At 43.2% G+C, this 19255-nt stretch overlaps 3 protein-coding genes across 4 annotated transcripts; 1 reads left to right on the top strand and 2 right to left on the bottom strand.

Annotated features, from left to right (window-relative positions):
• The first annotated feature begins 315 nt into the window (after positions 1–315).
• Positions 316–3321, top strand: LOC100821688 (BTB/POZ domain-containing protein At5g03250). Its single transcript, XM_003564306.4, has 4 exons — positions 316–483; positions 977–1046; positions 1146–2477; positions 2557–3321. Exons 1-4 carry the CDS (start codon positions 425–427, stop codon positions 3046–3048), a joined length of 1953 nt encoding a protein of 650 aa, XP_003564354.1. The 5' UTR covers positions 316–424; the 3' UTR covers positions 3049–3321.
• On the bottom strand, positions 3225–8557 carry LOC100822005 (secretory carrier-associated membrane protein 2). Its single transcript, XM_003564307.4, has 12 exons — positions 8316–8557; positions 7425–7538; positions 7031–7093; positions 6253–6286; positions 5751–5873; positions 5129–5191; positions 4942–5035; positions 4812–4857; positions 4606–4673; positions 4115–4163; positions 3723–3788; positions 3225–3636 (listed from the first exon to the last, which is right to left on the bottom strand). Exons 1-12 carry the CDS (start codon positions 8370–8372, stop codon positions 3550–3552), a joined length of 864 nt encoding a protein of 287 aa, XP_003564355.1. The 5' UTR covers positions 8373–8557; the 3' UTR covers positions 3225–3549.
• A 581-nt stretch (positions 8558–9138) lies between these two features.
• Positions 9139–18394, bottom strand: LOC100821384 (katanin p80 WD40 repeat-containing subunit B1 homolog). 2 transcript variants are annotated; one of them, XM_010234131.3, is made up of 17 exons: positions 18138–18394; positions 17442–17572; positions 17221–17338; positions 16356–16685; positions 15991–16061; positions 15501–15575; positions 15278–15421; positions 15042–15210; positions 14279–14935; positions 14136–14195; positions 13903–14039; positions 13239–13364; positions 12439–12513; positions 12242–12354; positions 9808–9924; positions 9629–9697; positions 9139–9485 (listed from the first exon to the last, which is right to left on the bottom strand). In XM_010234131.3, the coding sequence occupies exons 1-17, from the start codon at positions 18166–18168 to the stop codon at positions 9416–9418; spliced, it is 2493 nt and encodes an 830-aa protein (XP_010232433.1). In that variant the 5' UTR covers positions 18169–18394; the 3' UTR covers positions 9139–9415. The 2 variants fall into 2 exon arrangements, with proteins under 2 accessions (XP_010232433.1, XP_014755115.1); XM_014899629.2 differs by having other exon boundaries at positions 14136–14192.
• Positions 18395–19255: the final 861 nt, after the last annotated feature.

The following is a 19255-nucleotide window of genomic DNA, read 5'->3' as shown; positions in this document are numbered from 1 at the left end:
GGGTGAGTATATGCGCGCGTTGCGATCTTCTGCGTATGTACTGTGTTAAAAAAAATCAGCTAGTATATTCTTTTTTTTTCTCCACACGGAAACTGTGCAGTCTGGAGGATGAAAGGTTACTAGGGCCCCGCAGATATCTCCTTTGGACCAGGGCCAACCTTTGGACTGCTTCGTCCAATCTCTCCCGTTCGTTCTCGCACCTTTTGCCTGCGCGCCACCTCAGCTATTCCGCGAGCACAGCAACCGCCATCTCTCCTCTGCTAATAAATCTTTGCTCGCTCCCTTCACTCGGCTTCCGTTTTCCGAAAGAAAAAACTTAAGAATCAGAGAGTAAAGAGAGACTGCTCAGCCTTGTTCATTCAGAGAGACGTATAGATCGACCGGATAGAATAATCGTGGGGAGAAGAAAAGGGATCATCATATAATGGCGACCATGAAGCTGGGTTCCAAGCCGGAGATCTTCGTCCTTGAAGGCCTCACATGGTTATCTCCGTTCCTCGTTTCCTTTTCTGGAATGTTTACATTTGAATCTTTCTGAAAGATCTGTCGATTCCATTTATTTCCCTTGTCATTCGTTGAACATGTCCACTTTCTGAAGAAATTCTCACACGTCATAATCACGCCGACATCTGTATACCTGTTGGCTCTACTATGTTCAAAATCATGATCGAGCACTCGTGCATATTGCATAACCTCTGTTCGTAAAATACGTGAGATCCTAGAAATCACAATCATACTTCTTTAGCTTTATTTTGAAATGTGCAAAAATATACTGTATTAAGATTCGTCATTTGCAAAAAAATACATTTTTTATGCCTTTTCATATATAATACGGAGTAATTAAATCTATAACTTTCTGAATGGTAAAAGTTGCGTCTTAGAGACTGTCGTGATGACTAAAATGACATGTATTTATGATCAGATAGATTATTTCATCAGATGTTTACATGCTTGTCTTTTTGTAACTTTTCCCCAGGAGATGCATGACGGAGCTCGAGAGTGATGTTGTGGTCGAAGTGGGAGAGGTTTCCTTCTACCTCCACAAGGTTAGCCGCTGTATCTTGGCGCTAATGTTACTGCATCCGTGCATCGATCGTTCCTTGCTGGCCGGGTAGTACTAACTTGTTGGGAGCATATGCACGCAGTTCCCTCTGCTGAGCCGGAGCGGCGTGCTGCAGCGGCTGATCAGCGAGTATCATCCCCTGTCGGACGGCGCCGGGGTCGCCGGAATGTGCACCCTGCAGCTGGACGACATCCCGGGCGGCGCCAAGGCGTTCGAGCTGGCCGCCCGGTTCTGCTACGACGTGAAGATCGAGCTGAGCGCGCAGAACGTGGTGTGCCTCCGGTGCGCCGCCGAGTACCTGGGCATGACGGAGGACTACGCGGAGGGGAACCTGATCGCGCAGGCCGAATCCTTCCTGTCCCGCGACGTGCTCGCCAGCTGGAAGGACGCCATCAGGGCGCTCGAGACCTGCGAGGGCGCCGTGCTCCCGGCCGCCGAGGACCTCCGCATCGCGTCCCGCTGCATCACGGCGCTCGCCACCAAGGCCTGCGCCACCGACGCCAGCGCCGCATCGGCTTCCGCCTGCGCCTGGGCGCCCAAGAAGAGCGCCAGCCTCGACTGCGGCAGGGTCGACCCCGCGCTCTGGAACGGCATCGGCTCCGGAGACCACACGCCGCGCGCAGCCTCGGCGGGGAACTCCGTGGACTGGTGGTACGAGGACGTCTCGTTCCTCAGCCTGCCCATGTTCAAGCGGCTCATCCAGGCCATGGAGGCCAAGAGCATGCGGCCCGAGAGCATCGCCGGCGCCATCATGTTCTACGCGAGCCGGTTCCTCCCGGGCCTCAGGCCCAACACCAGCAGCGGCTTCAGCAACGCCGCCGCCGCCGCCGAAGAATGCATCAGCATCACCACCCCGCGCGCTGCCGGCGCCAACGGCTTGTCCGAGGGCGAGCAGAGGCAGTTCCTGGAGGAGATCGTGGCGCTGCTGCCGGCCAGAAAGGGCGTGGCGTCCACCAGGTTCCTGCTGGGCTTGCTCCGCACGGCGATGCTCCTCCACGCGTCCCCGCTGTGCCGGGAGAACCTGGAACGGCGGATCGGCGCGCAGCTGGAGGACGCCAGCCTCGACGACCTGCTGGTGCCCAACCTCGGGTACACCGTGGACACGCTGTACGACATCGACTGCGTGCAGAGGATCCTGGACTACTTCATGTCGTCCACGGACGGGGTCGGGACCGGGTACACGACGCCGGCGCTGGCGGAGGAAGGCAGCCTGCTTGGGGTGCCCCAGGCCTGCACGCCGTCCACGCAGTCGCCCATCGCCATGGTGGCCAAGCTCATGGACGGGTACCTCGCGGAGGTGGCGCCGGACACCAACCTCAAGCTGCCCAAGTTCCAGGCGCTCGCCGCCGTGGTGCCCGACTATGCGCGGACTGTGGACGACGGCATCTACCGCGCCATGGACATATACCTCAAGGTGACATTTCATTGTGTTTGCAGTACTCCATTCGATCGATTGCGCGCAGGTAGATGACTGTGTATTTTTGGGATTGCAGTCGCACGCGTGGCTGTCGGAGTCGGAGCGGGAGCAGCTGTGCAGGCTGATGAACTGCCAGAAGCTGTCGCTGGAGGCGTGCACGCACGCGGCGCAGAACGAGAGGCTGCCGCTGCGGGTGGTGGTGCAGGTGCTCTTCTTCGAGCAGCTCCGCCTCCGCACGTCCATCGCCGGCTGGTTCTTCGTGGCAGACAACGACGGCGGCGCCGGCGCGCACCCGCAACACCCGGGCAACAATGCCGTCGCCATCGTCCCCAAGGGTGGCAGTGTTGCTGAAAGCGGCCAGGCCGATCCCGTTGCGTCCGAGGGGAAGGGGAGCGAGGCCATGAGCGACGTCAAGGCACGGGTGTCGGAGCTGGAGAAGGAGTGCATGATCATGAGGCAGGAGATCCGCCGGCTCGGGAAGCCCAGGAGGTCGTGGAACATCCTCACCAGGAAGTGCGGTTTCGGGGCAAAGGTGCAGCAAACGCACCCTGCCATGAGAGGCAAATAAGCCTGCCGCGAGCCAAAGAATGAAATCTCAGCTTACTCGGGAGTTAGATTTTTTTTCCTTCCTAATTCAAGCTTTTGGTTACAATGGACTAGGTAGTGTGATGCAATAAGGTTCTTCAGCTTTGCATGGGGATAATAAACTAGTATTTGCACCGTCCTGCATGCAGCAATCTCACATACATTAACCATAGTGGTATTGCACAAAAATAAACAATCAAGCTCGTCAGAAAGTGATCTTGGAAGTTGCTAAAAATACATATCAGGTAGGCCGGTGTATTCCCAAAAGATTAAGCTACCTATAAGCACATCTGGACCTAGGTAAGAAATGAAGCAGGGAACACCGTCGAGATATCCATCCATAAAAGACTGGTATATATTACATTAAGGCAAGAATATCTTAGCTATAATTTTTCTCAGCGATGCACAGATATGTGTAGGGATGTACAAGACGCCATGACGGATTGGCAAATCCTATTCTCTTCCATTCAACCAGGACGCTCCATCAAAAGGCTGATCTCATAGCACCGCGCGCTGCTTCTTGTCTCATCTGTGAAGCCTTGCCACTCCCACGGAAGTACATGTATACTTGCTGCATTTCAAGCGACCAGTCAAGAATGAGAATCTATCTCGAGGAAGGAAACAGATGAACAGCAAAAGGTTGAGGCATAAACGCACCTGGATTACAACAATGCTGAGTAGTGATTCGAGGCAGAACAGCCCAAATCCTACAAAGTAAAATATCTGCAAACAGTGTGCAGACAATGCAAATAACAAGTCAACAACACAAGAAATGAAGAAAGCTGATTAATGAAGTTGCTTCACCAACCTCAAGCTGCCCAAGTTCCAGGCGCTCGAGTATTTTGGGATGATACAAGAAAAGCAAAACCTAAAGAATTCTTGGTTCCTAATAACCGAAACTGCGATCCTTTTAAAAATGCAAATATCAGGTTCTGCCTTATATAAGGACACTGATATCTCAACACTTGGGTATTTTGGGATGATATAAGGAGAACCATGTCAGATTTACTTGAATTAGACCAACCATAAGTTGAGGAGTGAAAACTTACCCCAACAATGACATTGCTGCTTATGACATCAATTGCCGGCAAAAATCCACTGTAGCACCAGAAAAAAATAGAATAGACAATTTAGAAAGTTACATAATTTGAATAAGTTGTAGATGGAAAAAGAGATTTGAATAGAGAAAGGGCAGCCTGAAAGACAGCAAGTCCTAAGTGTTTTTAACATAAGCAGTTTAGAGCAGCAATAGAATTGGTGCAGGTACGCTACCCTAAAAAATAGCTTCACCAACTGATAGTTCTGGAAAAATGTAACAAACCAGTCCAGCACGGCCAAGGCTTCACTAGTTGTACCTTTTAGCAGTAAATGTACAAGTATATGCCAAGACAGGCAAGACTAATGAAGGGTAACAACACTCAAACTTCGCTTATAATATACCCAGTGTACCCAACTTGCTGCTTAGCAACAAATTATTACCAGAATTAAGCATGGCACAAACAGAAGTAATTTAAATGGTAGGTATATATGCAACACTTACGCAAATGATTTTCCTTTGAAGGGAAATGGGGGAGACACAGCTGACCAGATGCAGAATATTATATGGATCTGGAAGGGGAAAGATCATTAGCAATAAATGGAATATTAGCAAGAAGTCCACTTTACAAGAAGTGAATGGAATACATGCAGCACTAATGTGAGAAGCCTTTAATTTTAAAGAGTAATATTATATGGCAAGGACATTACCGAGTACAACAGAAAAAACCATCCAAACTTCAAAGCGCTTTCAGTCCTATAACATGCATCTCAGTGGCATAAGGTGCAAAACGTAAGAAGACACAACTTCATAAATCAAAAGCAGAAGCATATGCACAACCTCATCGCATTATAAAGCGGCCGGTACCATAACACATAGGCCCCAGGGACACCAGAGATGAAGTAGATAATGGCTAGCAACCAGACCATAACACCTATTGATGGGAACCAAAGGATTTGTTTCAAGTGTTAGAGCAGATAGCAACTGATGCACAAGCTGTAGACAGTAAAGTACTACTCGGCCATACCTGCCCCTTTAATCCATGCTGCTGCAGTTGCAATGACGTTCCAAAAGAGACACACTGTCAAACCTGAATGGCATCAAAGTTTGCACAAATTAGCACCTAGGTGGAGCAATCTGTGCCGATGCATGATAATCACTACATCTCATCTCCCAATTTAGTAGCATCTGCTTGTGATGCTTGGAAGTTCAAGCCCAACCCTAAAGAACAGTACACACTGAACGTTTGCGCTTTAGTTATGCAGCTTGAATTACTAAGAACTGTTTTTGGCAACAAAGCATGGGTTGCAAATTTCTTAGAAACTCTTCCATGGAATTTCAAATTTGACACCATACAAGTTTGTTGAAATCAAAATCGTTTCAAAATACGCTTCAGTCTATGCCACATTTTATATGACATTGACAAATTCACACCCTGGGAGATAATGTGTGAAACTGTGAATCACTTGATTTAGTGTTAGTTCATTATCACGGCAGCATGTGAACATGAGATCTTTAGTCAGAATTCTGTTTGAAATGTTTGAACAAAAATATCTGCAAACGATGGTTTATACAGGTACTTTACTCCTCGCATTGGGTTTTTGTCCAGCAAGAGGGAAGGAAGGATGTAAACAAGAACCAATACTTACCCAGCAATGAACAAAATGCAAGGTACTGCATCCTTTGTAGATGGATCGGTATCTCATTTGAAATGTCATGATGAATGATGGGCATAAATGGCGGCCAGTTTTTCTTTTCAATGACAATACCAGCTGCCAAATGAAAAGGAAGATAGTATGACATCAAAAGGCAGAGAAAACAAAAAAATTGGAGTGTCTTAACAGCAAGGGCTAGTACCATATTAGCTAAATAGCCTTTGTCTACATTATTCAAGCTCTAAATTGAAATTTACTACTCCCTCCAACCAGAATTACTTGTCAAAATATTACATGTATATAGACGCTTTTTACACATAGATACATCCGTATTTGGGCAAATTTGAGACAAGTAATACCAATCGGAGGGAGTAGAAGAAATTTCCTGATAAATTTCCACATTAACCACTTGAGACCAACATTGTGTCGGACTCTTACCCATCATTGCTAGAAATATACAAAAGTACAAACTACTCAGTTACAGGAAGAATTATACCTCTGGCTGCAGCTTCTTCCCTTCTTTTCAATTCCTGCATTAAGGATAAATATAAAAATCATTAAAGAAGAAATATGAGCCAATGCTTGTGAGTACATCTGGGCTACTTCAATCATGTGAAAACATTGCCAGAGCAAGATTTTACTGATTGAGTAAATAACTCTGCTAACTCCTGATTCGGCATATTGTAAAATTGTGTTGAGAGTTCTCTCAACCGAATTTAATGATGATGAGATGGCTAGATAAAATCTTTTGATAACAATAGCCAGTTTCTATGAGCACCATCATCCTTCAGCTCATAATCCTATATGTATCGTCATAGAGATCCCATGATTGCTCATCAATTCGAACTAAACATCCACTTTAGATGATCTAGTCAACGGTTAGAGTGGTGAGGACTACTTGGTATCTGATCTATCCATGGAGCTGGCCAGTTTCCATACAGCATCATGGTTAGTTGGTTACTACTTCAACAACTTTGGACAAGTAACGGACATAGATTTTTATTTTTATTTTTGAATATGTGCAGCTATATCTAAGCACAATGATTTGATAACATCTGTGAGCTCCACAAGATATCATCCAGAAGAACTTAAGTTTTTACTTCAGCAGAGGGGAAATTGACCACGGAATGCATAAGAACCAACTTTTGAATCCATAAAGAAATTATTTTAATCATGTGATGTTGAACAAAGAAATAACTCAAATGACATATGACATATAAGATAAGATGTGTGTGTAAAGCTCAGATTCCAAGTTTCAAGCAAAAGCCACATACTCTTTCCCTTTTGTTAAGATCAGCCTCCTTCGACTGCAGTTCTTTCTCCTTTTGCTTTAGGTCCTAACATTTACATATAACATATGCACCACATAAGCAATCAACATCACACAATGAAGTAACTGACATCAATTTCGGCATCAATAGTACCTAACAAAGAGTAGCATGACCATCACTAAAAAAAAAAAAGTATGACCATCACTACTGTCAATGGCACTCTGCAAAGGCCTTTCAATTCATGGAAAAGAAAGCATATGACTGCAGTCACAGACTTAATAAGAAGGAAAGTTCTGCAGTGAAATAGCTTAGTTACAATATGATTTTCTTGAGTAGAGAAATCTTGGTAAGCATAAGAGTCCCAGAATACTAACAAGTTCAAAGGAAACTCAGGTACCTTAGTTGAATCTAGAGGTATGTCCACTGTAGCACCACGATCATTATAGAAGCCAGCAGGTTCATGAGGAAGAGGAGGCATCCGGGAATTAGAAGCAGGAGGTACACTTCCCCCCTGTAGAACATGATATATTTGGAAAATCAACCAAACAATAGTTGAAGAAAAATATATATCTCCACGGTGGTTGGCACGGAGATGCAAACTGCCAGTACAGAATATGTAACTTTTCTTAAACAAGGCATCCAGCAGCAGACCTGCATACTCGCCAAACTGTGACTACCAATGATCACACTCAATAATTTTACCTTTTTACTAAGAAAATGTTCAGTATACTTCAGTTATCAACGATCTTCACCGAAAGGTTTCGATATCCCATTTTCTTGTATGTTGCAAATGAACTCCAAGAGCAAATCGCCTATTTCACTTTCACGAGTTTTACACATAAACTGCATAGTTCAAACTAAACCGTAGTTCCAAAGTTATCCCAATCAAAGAGACAATTTCCAGTCTAAGCATAATTTCTCCCTCGAAAAACCCGTAACAGAAACTGGAGAAACCAACACTTGCCATGCCAACCAACACCAATACGCAGATGATATACGCATCTATCCATCGAATCCCCCTCGCTGCAGATCCTAAACTACTAGCCCTAGCACCAGAAACTCGGCCAGATCCATTCAAGCATCCAACAGGGCAGGGAGCAAACGAGGGGTCACAGCCAGAAACCCATCACCACCTAACCCCGAGGGCGATCCAAACCAATTCGACGTCTACGCTATCCAGGGCGCAACTTATAGAAGACTATACGAACCGCGGCGCGGCAAGGTGCGGCGCAGGGTACTGCCGCTGCGAGGTGCGAGCCAGCTACTACAACTATAACTAGCAACTCACCGCGAAGGGGTTGACGTCGTCCTCCTCAAAGGGGTTGCGGTCGTATCTTCCCGCCATGGCCTCCTTCCTACTGCTGTACTCCTCCTCCAGACGAAGCGACGGCTGTGGCTGTGGCGGGTTCTCCGGCGAGGGAAGAGGGGGAGAAGTCCAACGCGGCGGTGGAGAGGCGACCAACTGCTTTTGGACTTCCGTTTATTTAGTCGGTATTTTTTACGTGACGCGGTGGGTTTGGAATGTGGATTTGTTGAAGCGGTTTTGTACTTCAGCCCTCATCGAGTCATCGTCCGCCTCCTGCTGTGCAAATCTGACTGCCGTGAGTTTGCGCGTACTTGTTCCGTGGCCGACAGATGGGGCCTGGCAGGCGGCCGAATAGCCCGGCAACGCGAACCAGGACTCGAAAGTACGAGTACAAGGAATGGAAGTTCTCACATGGAATACAGATTTGTCATGACATTGCATTCAAGAACTCAACAGAGCATTAGATAGGGCTAAACATTGGGGGAAATGGAATACATATTGCGTGGAGTACTCCGAATTTGCTATCAAGAAAGAACAGGAATATGTTTCAATAGAAGTAAGAAATAAATGAACGACAAATAAAACTACCAGCCAGCTGCCGACAGACTGCACTGAATTGTTTTCTTAGCACCTAAGGATGACTCCAGACCTCGAAAGTTTTCAGATGTGCAGTTCTAACAAGCAAGCTGGTGATTACGTCAAATACTATTTAGTCAAACATCCCTACCGTAGCTGTTTGTTTTCAAGATTTCGACCAGACGGCCAATGGTAGATTGAACAAAGGCCACAGAATGTGAAGACAAAATCAAACTAACTAGCAGAACTTTCTTTCATTCCATTTCCACTCCCTTGTTCGGGGCTGTCCATGCAGTAAAATCAGGTTAATTACAGACTGATGCACAGCCAAGCTCACATGTACAACAGGGAACAGTTGCCAGGTCCAACCCGAGCCAAAACACAATTACAGAAGATTACAACTGTATGGCGATTTTTCGGGAGGCCAAAAAGAATGGTATCTACTCTGACAGTATCACTCTGTCGTAACAAATGGGGAAAATTGGCGAATGAACTTCCAGCTGATTTTAGAACACCACCAGGTCTTGCAGAGACATGTTTAGTTCTTCAGCAAGTTGTGCCGATTGACCACCCCGCCTGTGCGAAAGGAAAAGGAGAAATTACGGAAGTCAGATAGGCTTCTTGCTCATAGTAGCGGAATGTCAGCGGTACACAAAGCAGTACAAGAACATGCATGATAACAACTGGCAGCATCCGATGAAGGGGAGTGAAAAAATTACATAATCAACGGGTGTAGAGCTTGCAGAATCTTTTGCAAATGGTTAAAACACCGGGTGCAACGCTGCAACCTGTATTAAATCAGAGAGGTTGGTCAATGCCTTGTTTTTCATTAACAGAACTAGTTCACAGCTAGGCTAATTTAGGACAGTCTAACTGGAAGGAAGGTTAATGAGCATACCTCTGTTCAGCCTGGATATCTACTCTAACAGTTGAACTAGCTGACAATGTTGAACGGATAACTGGTCCAAAAACCTTAATAAGATCCAATAATAGTTCTAAAGAAACGATAGCATGCCTGCAAATTTGAGGCAAAGTAATCATAAGGCATAATAGTTACTGTTAAACTAATCATCGTTCTATTCTAGGATGTCAATAAATGCATGATTCAGTCATGAAAACATTGAAGATATCAAGCAGGAAATCAAACTCCCATTTCACATGGAGATCTCCACGCTTGTCACATGGAGCATCTGGAAGACCCGTAAGGAGTTCATATTCAATGGAATTCGGCCCTCACTCTACAGATGTAAAAGGCTTTTCAAGGACAAACTGAATCTGGTCTTCCATAGAGCAAAAAGAAAAAAAATACCAGGGTTTCAAAACCTGGATAGATAGCTTTAGATGATTTCTTCTTTTTTCTATTCATTTTGTACATATTTTACTATTTAATAAAATGGCAATAGGTCTGATGACCTAAAGCTTTCCGTAAAAAAAAGAAGGATGATTCAGTCATTCACATATTGCAGGATATAATATGGATCTGAAAAACATTCCATGATGTTCTGTACCAATAGTAGAGAGTTGTAAGAAGGCACACGAGTACATCGGCATCCTCTTGGGCTTGCATGGGTAGATGTGCATGTGAGTTGTATAATTAAAACAGGAGGACAAGAAGCCAGCACGTGCGTCCACATAGGCTAAATTATCTACACCATTAGATCATGCTGGATTCTAATTATAACAGGAAAGATTGCATGTAATAACACGCTACATAGATAGGACGTGGCATAGGTTCCCAACCAAATTAGTTTGTCACGTATGCATCCGGACATTGATTGCCGCTTGGTACAGAGTATCAATTCAGCAATTCTAATACGAACAAAACTCTAAAAAAAGTGCTATTAAGGAGTTTCCGGTTGAGCTATTAAGGAGTTCCCGGATTGAACAACTAGGGTTGCATGATTTTCATCGAGGCAGCCAGGTATGCACGTACGTTATTGTTTTCGTGTGTGTTCTTGAGTTATATTCACTAACCTTTCATATCTTTCCTAGCATGCATGGCTCAGCTTTCCAATACTAATTTTTATTTTGTTGTTTTATCGGCGTATAGTTCATTTGCTAAAGGAAGAGAGAGATATTGGGGAGAATAGATTAGGAACTGGAGGACAAGAAGCCACGACGTTCGTTCACATATGTAAAAATATATCCACCATCAATATAAATTTTAACGGTTAATATTTAAAAGATTAGGAATTATACGTGATCTAATACGCCATGTACGTATACTGCCTGCGGACCGATAAGGAAAGAGGAAACAAGCTGTATACCCATAAACAAAGATTCGATGGCCAGCGGCGATGTCTTCCTTTTCCTTGGCCGGCCACTAATCGGACAGCAAACTTTTTTTAGTAGATAGTAGTGTTTTTCGAGTGACTTGAGGAGTTACTCAAGCGGCCCTGCATTATTATGGTTGGGCCTGCACAACCTTTTTAGACATTGGAGACAGAGGAACCTTCGGATCTAATACGGTCATCCGAGTACGCATGTAAATACAACTTTATTGTGCTCTACAATAGCACATCATTCGGTAATAAATCATACTCCCTCCGTTCCAAAATGTAGGGCATATCACTTTTGTTGACTGTCAAAATTTCTAAAGTTTGACCAAGCTAATAGCAAAAAATATCAATATATATAGTGTAAAACCAAGATACTATGAAAATATATTTCACAATAGATCTAATGATCTTCATTTGGCTCCGTAGGTTGATGTTTTTTGAGAATAAGATCGGTAAACTTTAGAAAGTTTGACACTCAGCAAAAGTTAAATGCCCTACATTTTGGAACCGATGGAGTACTAATTTACACCCTCTGGTTATCCCCTGGCCAGTGCATAAACAAGATTGGTCAGAACCAACCATGTATTTGTTTCTCATGAGTACTAGGATGAGCAGTAATTAGTGTAGGCAGCATCGGTGCAAATCAAGAACATCAATCGATCACAATAGCCTGTATAGAAGGTAAATACTATGGCCCATGAGCCCTTACACGTACCAAGAGATAATACAGATTAACTTTGAAACAAACACTTAAAAATAAAATGTGTTTATGCTATGAAATTTAAATATACCGCAAAACAAAAATCCAATGGAACACAATTATCTGAGAGCGATATTAATGGGAAGAAATGAATATATTTTCTACAAAACATAATGATTTTACAATGTCAAGTTGTAATTTTCTAAATTTCAATACAAATATGTAGCAACACAAAAGGTGGTCAAAATAAAATCTAGCCGTCCAGTGTGCGCCGAACCGCTAGTTTACTATACAATTACCACACAGCCCAACAAGAGCCAGCACGCAATGAAATTTTATATGCAATATATTACCTTTCAGTCCTGCTGTTCAGTAACCCTGCAAGAACAGGCAGAAAGCCTGAGAAAATATCTAGGTTGAAAAGACCAAGCTTCCCTTTGAGAGTACTAACAACATCAGCTTGAACCTGTACAAACTCGACCATTAGTAACCAAAAGAAGAATGTGAAGACATCAAGAACAACCATCATACATCTCAGGGAAAAACTTACAGCGATATCTGGTAACTTTGCCACTGCAGTGATTGCTCCTTTGATACCATTTTGGTTGAACACATGCCGCATCATCTGAAGACATCAGCATAAGAGTATTATTTGTCCATTACAAATATATTTTTTGGTGATTGGTCAACATTACTCCCTCCGATCCATAATAAGTGTCTCAGATTTTGTACTAACTTAGTACAAAGTTGTACTAACTCTAAGACACTTATTATGGATTGGAGGGAGTACTTTACAAGAACATATTTAATTCCATACACAGCCGTACAAGCGAAAGATAGCAGACTAAATGTCATTGTTTATAAAAAATATGAAAATAAATAAATGTTTTTATGTTAAGATCTCTAATTGCAGCTGTGTGCATCAACCGATGCAAAAGGATTCGCTCCTTTTCAGAATTCTTTTACTAGGTGTACTGAAGAGCATACAGAAAGTTTAACCAAATTCCAACATCTCCAGTACATGGCATCCTCCAATGGCACAAATTCCCCTAAAGCGCAATTTCTGAGTAGCGCGTAACTTGCACTGATATCTGAGCCATATTTCATATATTCATAGGTTCCTAGGAATGCCAAACGAGTCATTTATCTAGTCCCAAGGGACTTAAGCCAAAGTTCTTAGAAGAAAATCGAAAGAGTTGTGCATATGTAGTAAACTGCAAAATAATGTGAGCTACCCACATGTTAGACGCACAAGTAAACTAGAAGATTCACAAGATCATCCGTCTGATGTAAGTTTTATGAGCTAGTAATAAGAAACAAAGGTCTGCAAGCAAAGAACAGAAGGATCACCTCTAGCTTTGTCAACCGAGATTTTACAACATTTATGAATTCTTCATGGTTCCGCACCAGATCAATCGGAGTCATCACTTCTTCCACTGTTGACAAGTCCTTTTCATATCCCTGAATTGGTCCTGCCTGTCCATTAAAATCACCACAACAAAATAAATCGAACAGCTAAAAGAAATGCCGCAAACACTAGAGGGTATTAAACAACAAAGGTGAAGAAATAGTATGGTCGTATTTGTTTAGCTTGTATTCTCTACATAGTTTCTAACAATACTATGGCTGCAGTCTCCCAATATCATACTGACATACTGCAAGACCAGAAAATATTAAATCGTTGATTGCCCCCATGCTGCCATGCATCTTTTATCTGGTTTCTGAACATGAAGTGGGGACTTGGGATTTAAATTTTTACATAGTTATGACATGTAAAACTAAAGTATCCATGAAATTATTCATTGAGAACTAAATAAGATCCAGGATAGCTACAGAATGGTTTAATCAATATAGAAGTTAGAAAAGTGAATACATTGTCCAAATGCAGATTCTTAGGATTAAATAAAATGACTAGGTAAGGAGTTCTTTAACATTGAACTTCTATTAATACGCTACTAACGAATCGTATAAATCATGTTGAAGTTAATTGTAGCAAAAAAACACTGGCACATACCAAACTGGTGGGAGGGCTGTCAGCTCTTGCTATGTGGTCACTGCAAGAGCCAGTTGGTGATGAACAGTCAATGCTAGAACTCTCTCTCTTTTCAAACCTCTCAACAAGAGACTTAGTTTTCCCTAGTGGCACGGCTACTGCAAAAGGAGTTAATAGTATCATTATAGATAAACTCAAGTTTCAGGGTGGATGCAAGACTGACCTTGATAACATCAGTTAATATACACACGCACCTCCTCTAACATATTTGACCCTGGATGGTTCTGTCGTTGAGCATGGTGGTTCAAATGCTGCTGTGAAAAGCGTTGTAATGTTAAATCACAAAATAAGAAAAATTGCAGGCAATGCTTAAGAACTAAGAAAAAAAGAGCTATACACTTGTCATCATTTGACTGCACCGGATGCTCCAATGACACTACTCTGTCCATGTTTTCTGCTATTTGTGTAATATCTCCTTTATCTGTACCATCCGATCCTTCTTTCTTGCCATATTGACTTAGTCCAAAGGAGAACTTTAAGCCAGAGAAACCCTCCGAGCAAACATCAGGCTCAGTGAGCACGGATCTTACTGAGCTGACACTATCACCAGCACCACCACTAGGAAAAGGTTTTCTTAAGTGAACAGGAGTGTGAAAATCATCTATGACTGTGGCTCTACCTGCAATTCCTCTATTAACATTGCCTGCTGTTTTGTCCTCTAAAATGTCTCTGGATACGACAACAGGCACAGAAACAGCCTGCGGGGTAGTGTATATATCTTTCACAGTTACCGACTCTGTGGGGTGAAATCTTTTAGTGGTTGAAGAAGTATTAGATATCCCTGTACGAGATAACAATGGCATGTCCCTCTGTCTGAAATTGCGTTCTGCAGATTTTTTATTGGTGGATGGACTATCCAGCTTCACATGCCGCAATGGAGTAGATGGTTTGACAAATGAATCAGGTCTTCGAGGAATGGTGCTACTCTTATCTTTCTTTATTTTCTCCGTACTTGCAGGAATTAAATGTGAGCCGCGAACTCCGCTTTCAGCTGCTATCATAGAAGGAGGGAGAGATTATTAGTATTCACTATAGAGTACTTATGTGAAGTAAGACATTTCAATGCATAATTAAAATATATGAATGGTTTAAAGCCATACCAATTCCAGACTCCTGGACTTTGTACGAGTTTTTTGGATGTGGCGTTGCTACAGTTCGAATGGACTTCACAGTGGTATCATTCGATTTCACAGGATTATCATCCATTGAGACAAGCTCAGCAAAAAAATTTGCTTTCGGCAAAACACCAAGAGCATAGGGTCCAATGAGCTGGGTCAAAAGAACAAAGTTAGGACATACACGAAAATACATATTGCACACAAAGAGTGACACTTACTGATATATCAGCAACCCAAACACCAACACGGTGTTCATGGTATGAGCATCCCAAGAGTTTTCCTTCATAAATACTAAGGTCCGCTAAATTGCTCCACCCCATGTCAACAGCATCATGGCATCTTATCGGTTCCCAAGAGAATACCTAAAAATGCCGGTATAGTCAGCAAGCGCCAAGCAACCAATATCGCAATATCAATAGAACGTGTGAAAATCAGACCTACCTTTAAGCTTTCATCTAGCCCGCAGAAAAGGGTCTTTCCATCTGGGTGAAAAACTGTAGAACGTACACCAGTACTCTGCAAATGAAGGTGAGCGTAAAGTAAATGATATTAGAACAGGGAAGATACGTGTGCCCATCAACTAACACTGTTCTTAATACAGGAACAAAAACAAATGCAAAACAGAGTGACTTCAAAATAGATATAAGAGCATCCACTGAAAATAACTCAAAGAATCAATCATAAGAAAATGTGAAAAGGGGTGGCATCAAATCGAATTAAATTTCTTCTCCTTAAACTTGTTTTCAAAGAAGTTTTTGGTGCTATTTGAGAAGAAATTGATGTGAAGGAAAACTGTGGGTGAGCATGTATACTTGGTTACCATGCATATTGCATACAAAGTAATTGAGGAGCCATGGTTTATGATTTATTAACTGACGGAGCTAGATTTGTGCAAGAATTAACCCAGTATAAGAAAAGCACTTGCAAATACCTCGGGTCCAGCGGAACCTATCAATTCAAAGGTTTCAAGATCCCAGAACTTCACAGTTCGATCTGCCGAGCCTGGAAAATAACAGTAAACTGCGTGAGAATGTTCCTCAGCTTCGTAAAACTTCACTTGCTATAGCTAAGTCCATCAAGAGTACATATTTTTCTTACCAAAAATGATGTTTCTAACTATTACACAATTGAAATGGGATTTCTTGGATAGAAAAATTTGCTCTTAGCCACACAAAACGATCGATAAACGATTTGGTTTAATGGCTTCTTAAAATTAGAATTCTGAATGGTTTGTGTTATCCAAAAAAAAAGACGATATTTTCAAAAATCTCAACTCTTCAAAGGAAAAGTCGGAACCTGTTGCAAGCAAAAATTCTTGAGGATGGAAATCAATGCACCGGATTTCTCCACTGTGGAACTTGAAATCATGCAGAAGCTTTCCAGCTGTCAGATCCCACACCTTCACAATGTTATCTTCTCCACCGGTGACAATCCATCGCCCATCAGGTGTAAATCTGATCGTTTTAATTGCTCCGCTGTGGCCCTTATATGTATGAAGGCATCCTTTCTTCTTTATATCCCAGATCTTGAGATCTGTATCTGATGAACCAGATGCAAAAAATTCGCCAAATGGATGGAATTCAACAGCAGTGCAACTTGATCTATGCCCAGTGAGAGAGCGCACAACTGCATTTCAATTGAAAACAATAATCAGATATCTAGGTTCACCAAAGCATCTTCCCCCTTTTCGATAAAAAGATTCCCCGAAGCATAGTTTTCAGGATTAATAACAGGTTCCTAACAAAAAGCATGGTAGTTAGGAAACACCCCTTGCGCCCAAAAAATAAAAACTTATGCCTTCAGCTGAATTGACAATGTTAGGTCCATTAAGCTATTCATCCAAAATACTAGTGCATACATGTTTCAAATATTCACAGAAGACCTTTTGACAAAGAATTTGAAGGTGCCTGCATCTATATTACTAGGGCCACTCAGAAATATAATGTGACCCACTCTGACAGCATGTTTCCATTTGTATCAGATATAGAATTTCTGTCATGAACACACAAACATATCGTAGAATATAATGCCATTTTCTTTTCTTTTTCTAGATTAATATATAATGCCATTTTCTATAACTGTTTAACAATGAATAAATAAATAAGAGTGGAAAAGGTAAGTCATCCGATATAACCCGCTTCTTGGGGCCTTATATAAGCACCTTTAGCTTCTTCCAAGTCCCAGAGCTTGATGGAGCCGTTTGATGAGCCAGCAAGCACAAGCACCTCTGCTGTATCAAACTCCACAGCCTCGACCGAGCTTGTGTGGCCCGACAAGCTCTGTGCAAAAAATAGACGCCCATTGGAAAACACAACGTGAGTGAAATTCTAAAGTAGCAAAAGAGAACTATAGTATCATGTCACAATCCCATAGGGCACAAACCAGGAGGGGTGTCTGCTTGCCGATGGCCCACAGGTTGACCTTGCGATCATTGCCACCAGTGATGAACACACGGCTCGTCTTCTTACCGATGGCCAAGGACCTCACATCAGCATCGTGCGCCACAAACTCCTCTAATTTGGTATTCCAAGTTAAGGAGAAGTCAAGCTTGAGCATGCAAAATTGCAGACATGCTAGCAGTTTCCAAATTTTGATTGGCTGTCAATTAAACTTTGTGCAGATGGGTTAAATTACCAAAAAAAGAGAACTGTTTTTTCGCCTGAACAGTTTTTCTCCTTTTTGAGAGGAAGTATTTAGTTATAGTTGCTTCGAAGGTAAAGTACATTTGAATAATCTGGCATTGCTAACCTAGATTGAGGCAAAAGGGGAAAGTTGCAAACCCTCAAGTTTTAGCTTAGTTACTTCAAGAAATGGATGCCCTCGTTCGCGTAGATCCTCGAGAAAGAGAGAAACTGCTAAATCCTTTTCCACAGAACCTACCTCCATCGCTTAAAAAACTAACCGCAAACAGACATTTGGAGGAATAATACTCTCCCACTGCCTGCGCAAATGCCTACGCCCTACCCCGATTAGATTACTTCAAGAAACACTTGCTTCTTTCCCCCGTGAGCTGAATCGGATCAAGAACAGGGGTAATCCAAAAAAACAACTGGAAGCATAAGCAAAGAAAAAGGATACGGAACTTGTAGCCGCGCTTCTCAGGGTCCATCCCTGCTCCGTCTCTCCCCGACTCCGCGCCAGTGGCTCCAGGGCGCTCGGGAGCGTCGTGCAGCGTCGACGAAGACTGGGGGGCGGGATTTGGATGATGGGATCCGAGTTGTCTGTGGAGCAGAAGGGCGAGACGGGCAGCCGCTTCGCCTTTCTTTCCTGCAGCAGTGAAAACGAGGGGTGTGGAGCGGCGTGGGTGGGTGGGGAGTGGAGATTTTGTCGTCTTTTCTCTCTCTCCTTCGCTTTTGGTCTCGTTTTTGTACCGGGCGCAATAAAGGAAAGGAGGTTCTCTTCTCGCGTTCGTTTGGGGTTTGGGTTTGGGAAGAAAAGAGAAAGGGCCCAAAGTTCATACGAGCAATGCTTGAAAATCCCCTCCTGGACAACTTTGGTCTGGAAAAGGATAATCTACTGGAGCTTTTGTGTTAACGCGTCGATGATTCGGCGAGAATGGTATCGTACGACGGTCTCCCGGAGAGAAAGTATTGATATGAGAAAAGAAATGCTTACACTCCTTGCAAAGGATTATTGTACATCCTCTTATATCTTTGGCCTCGGCGAACTATGCATTGGACCTATTTGTTTAGATTTCAGAAATGTGCATCTCCCCTAGGTTTCCAGGAGTGCTCAAGGCCTTGAGGAAGGCCAAAAGGTGAGGATTGACAATAAGGAAGAGACAGATGAGGTCGCGATGGATCATCAACACCGCCTGTATGTGGTAGAAGTGGGGTCGTTGACGATGGAAGAGCCGAAGAGGTGTACGTAATGTCTTATGCAAACCAAAAGGAGTGATGCGACCGAGGTGGAAGAAAAGGGCGGGAACGCTCCGTGCTAAAAAGATGCCGCACCCACATGGTCGTAACGGCTGTCCATATATACAGCTCTAGTGAGTAGCAAATGGTCAACGGTAACAAAAACACGAATATTTTGGAACATTAATGCTTCGATGTTCGCCGCTCTGTGGGTTTATGGTTAATATAGTGAGGTCACGATTAAATAGTGGCCAAAATGGTGGACGGCAAAATAAATGGTGGGTTCGGGCCGGTCGTTGGCCCGGGCTGCCCATGCCCAGATACACTGTGATGAGGGAA

This window comes from Brachypodium distachyon, chromosome 2, assembly GCF_000005505.3.
Source record: "Brachypodium distachyon strain Bd21 chromosome 2, Brachypodium_distachyon_v3.0, whole genome shotgun sequence".
Taxonomy (NCBI): domain Eukaryota; kingdom Viridiplantae; phylum Streptophyta; class Magnoliopsida; order Poales; family Poaceae; genus Brachypodium; species Brachypodium distachyon.
The sequence above is the reverse complement of the archived record's forward strand: the minus strand, read 5'-3'. Positions and strand labels throughout refer to the sequence as shown.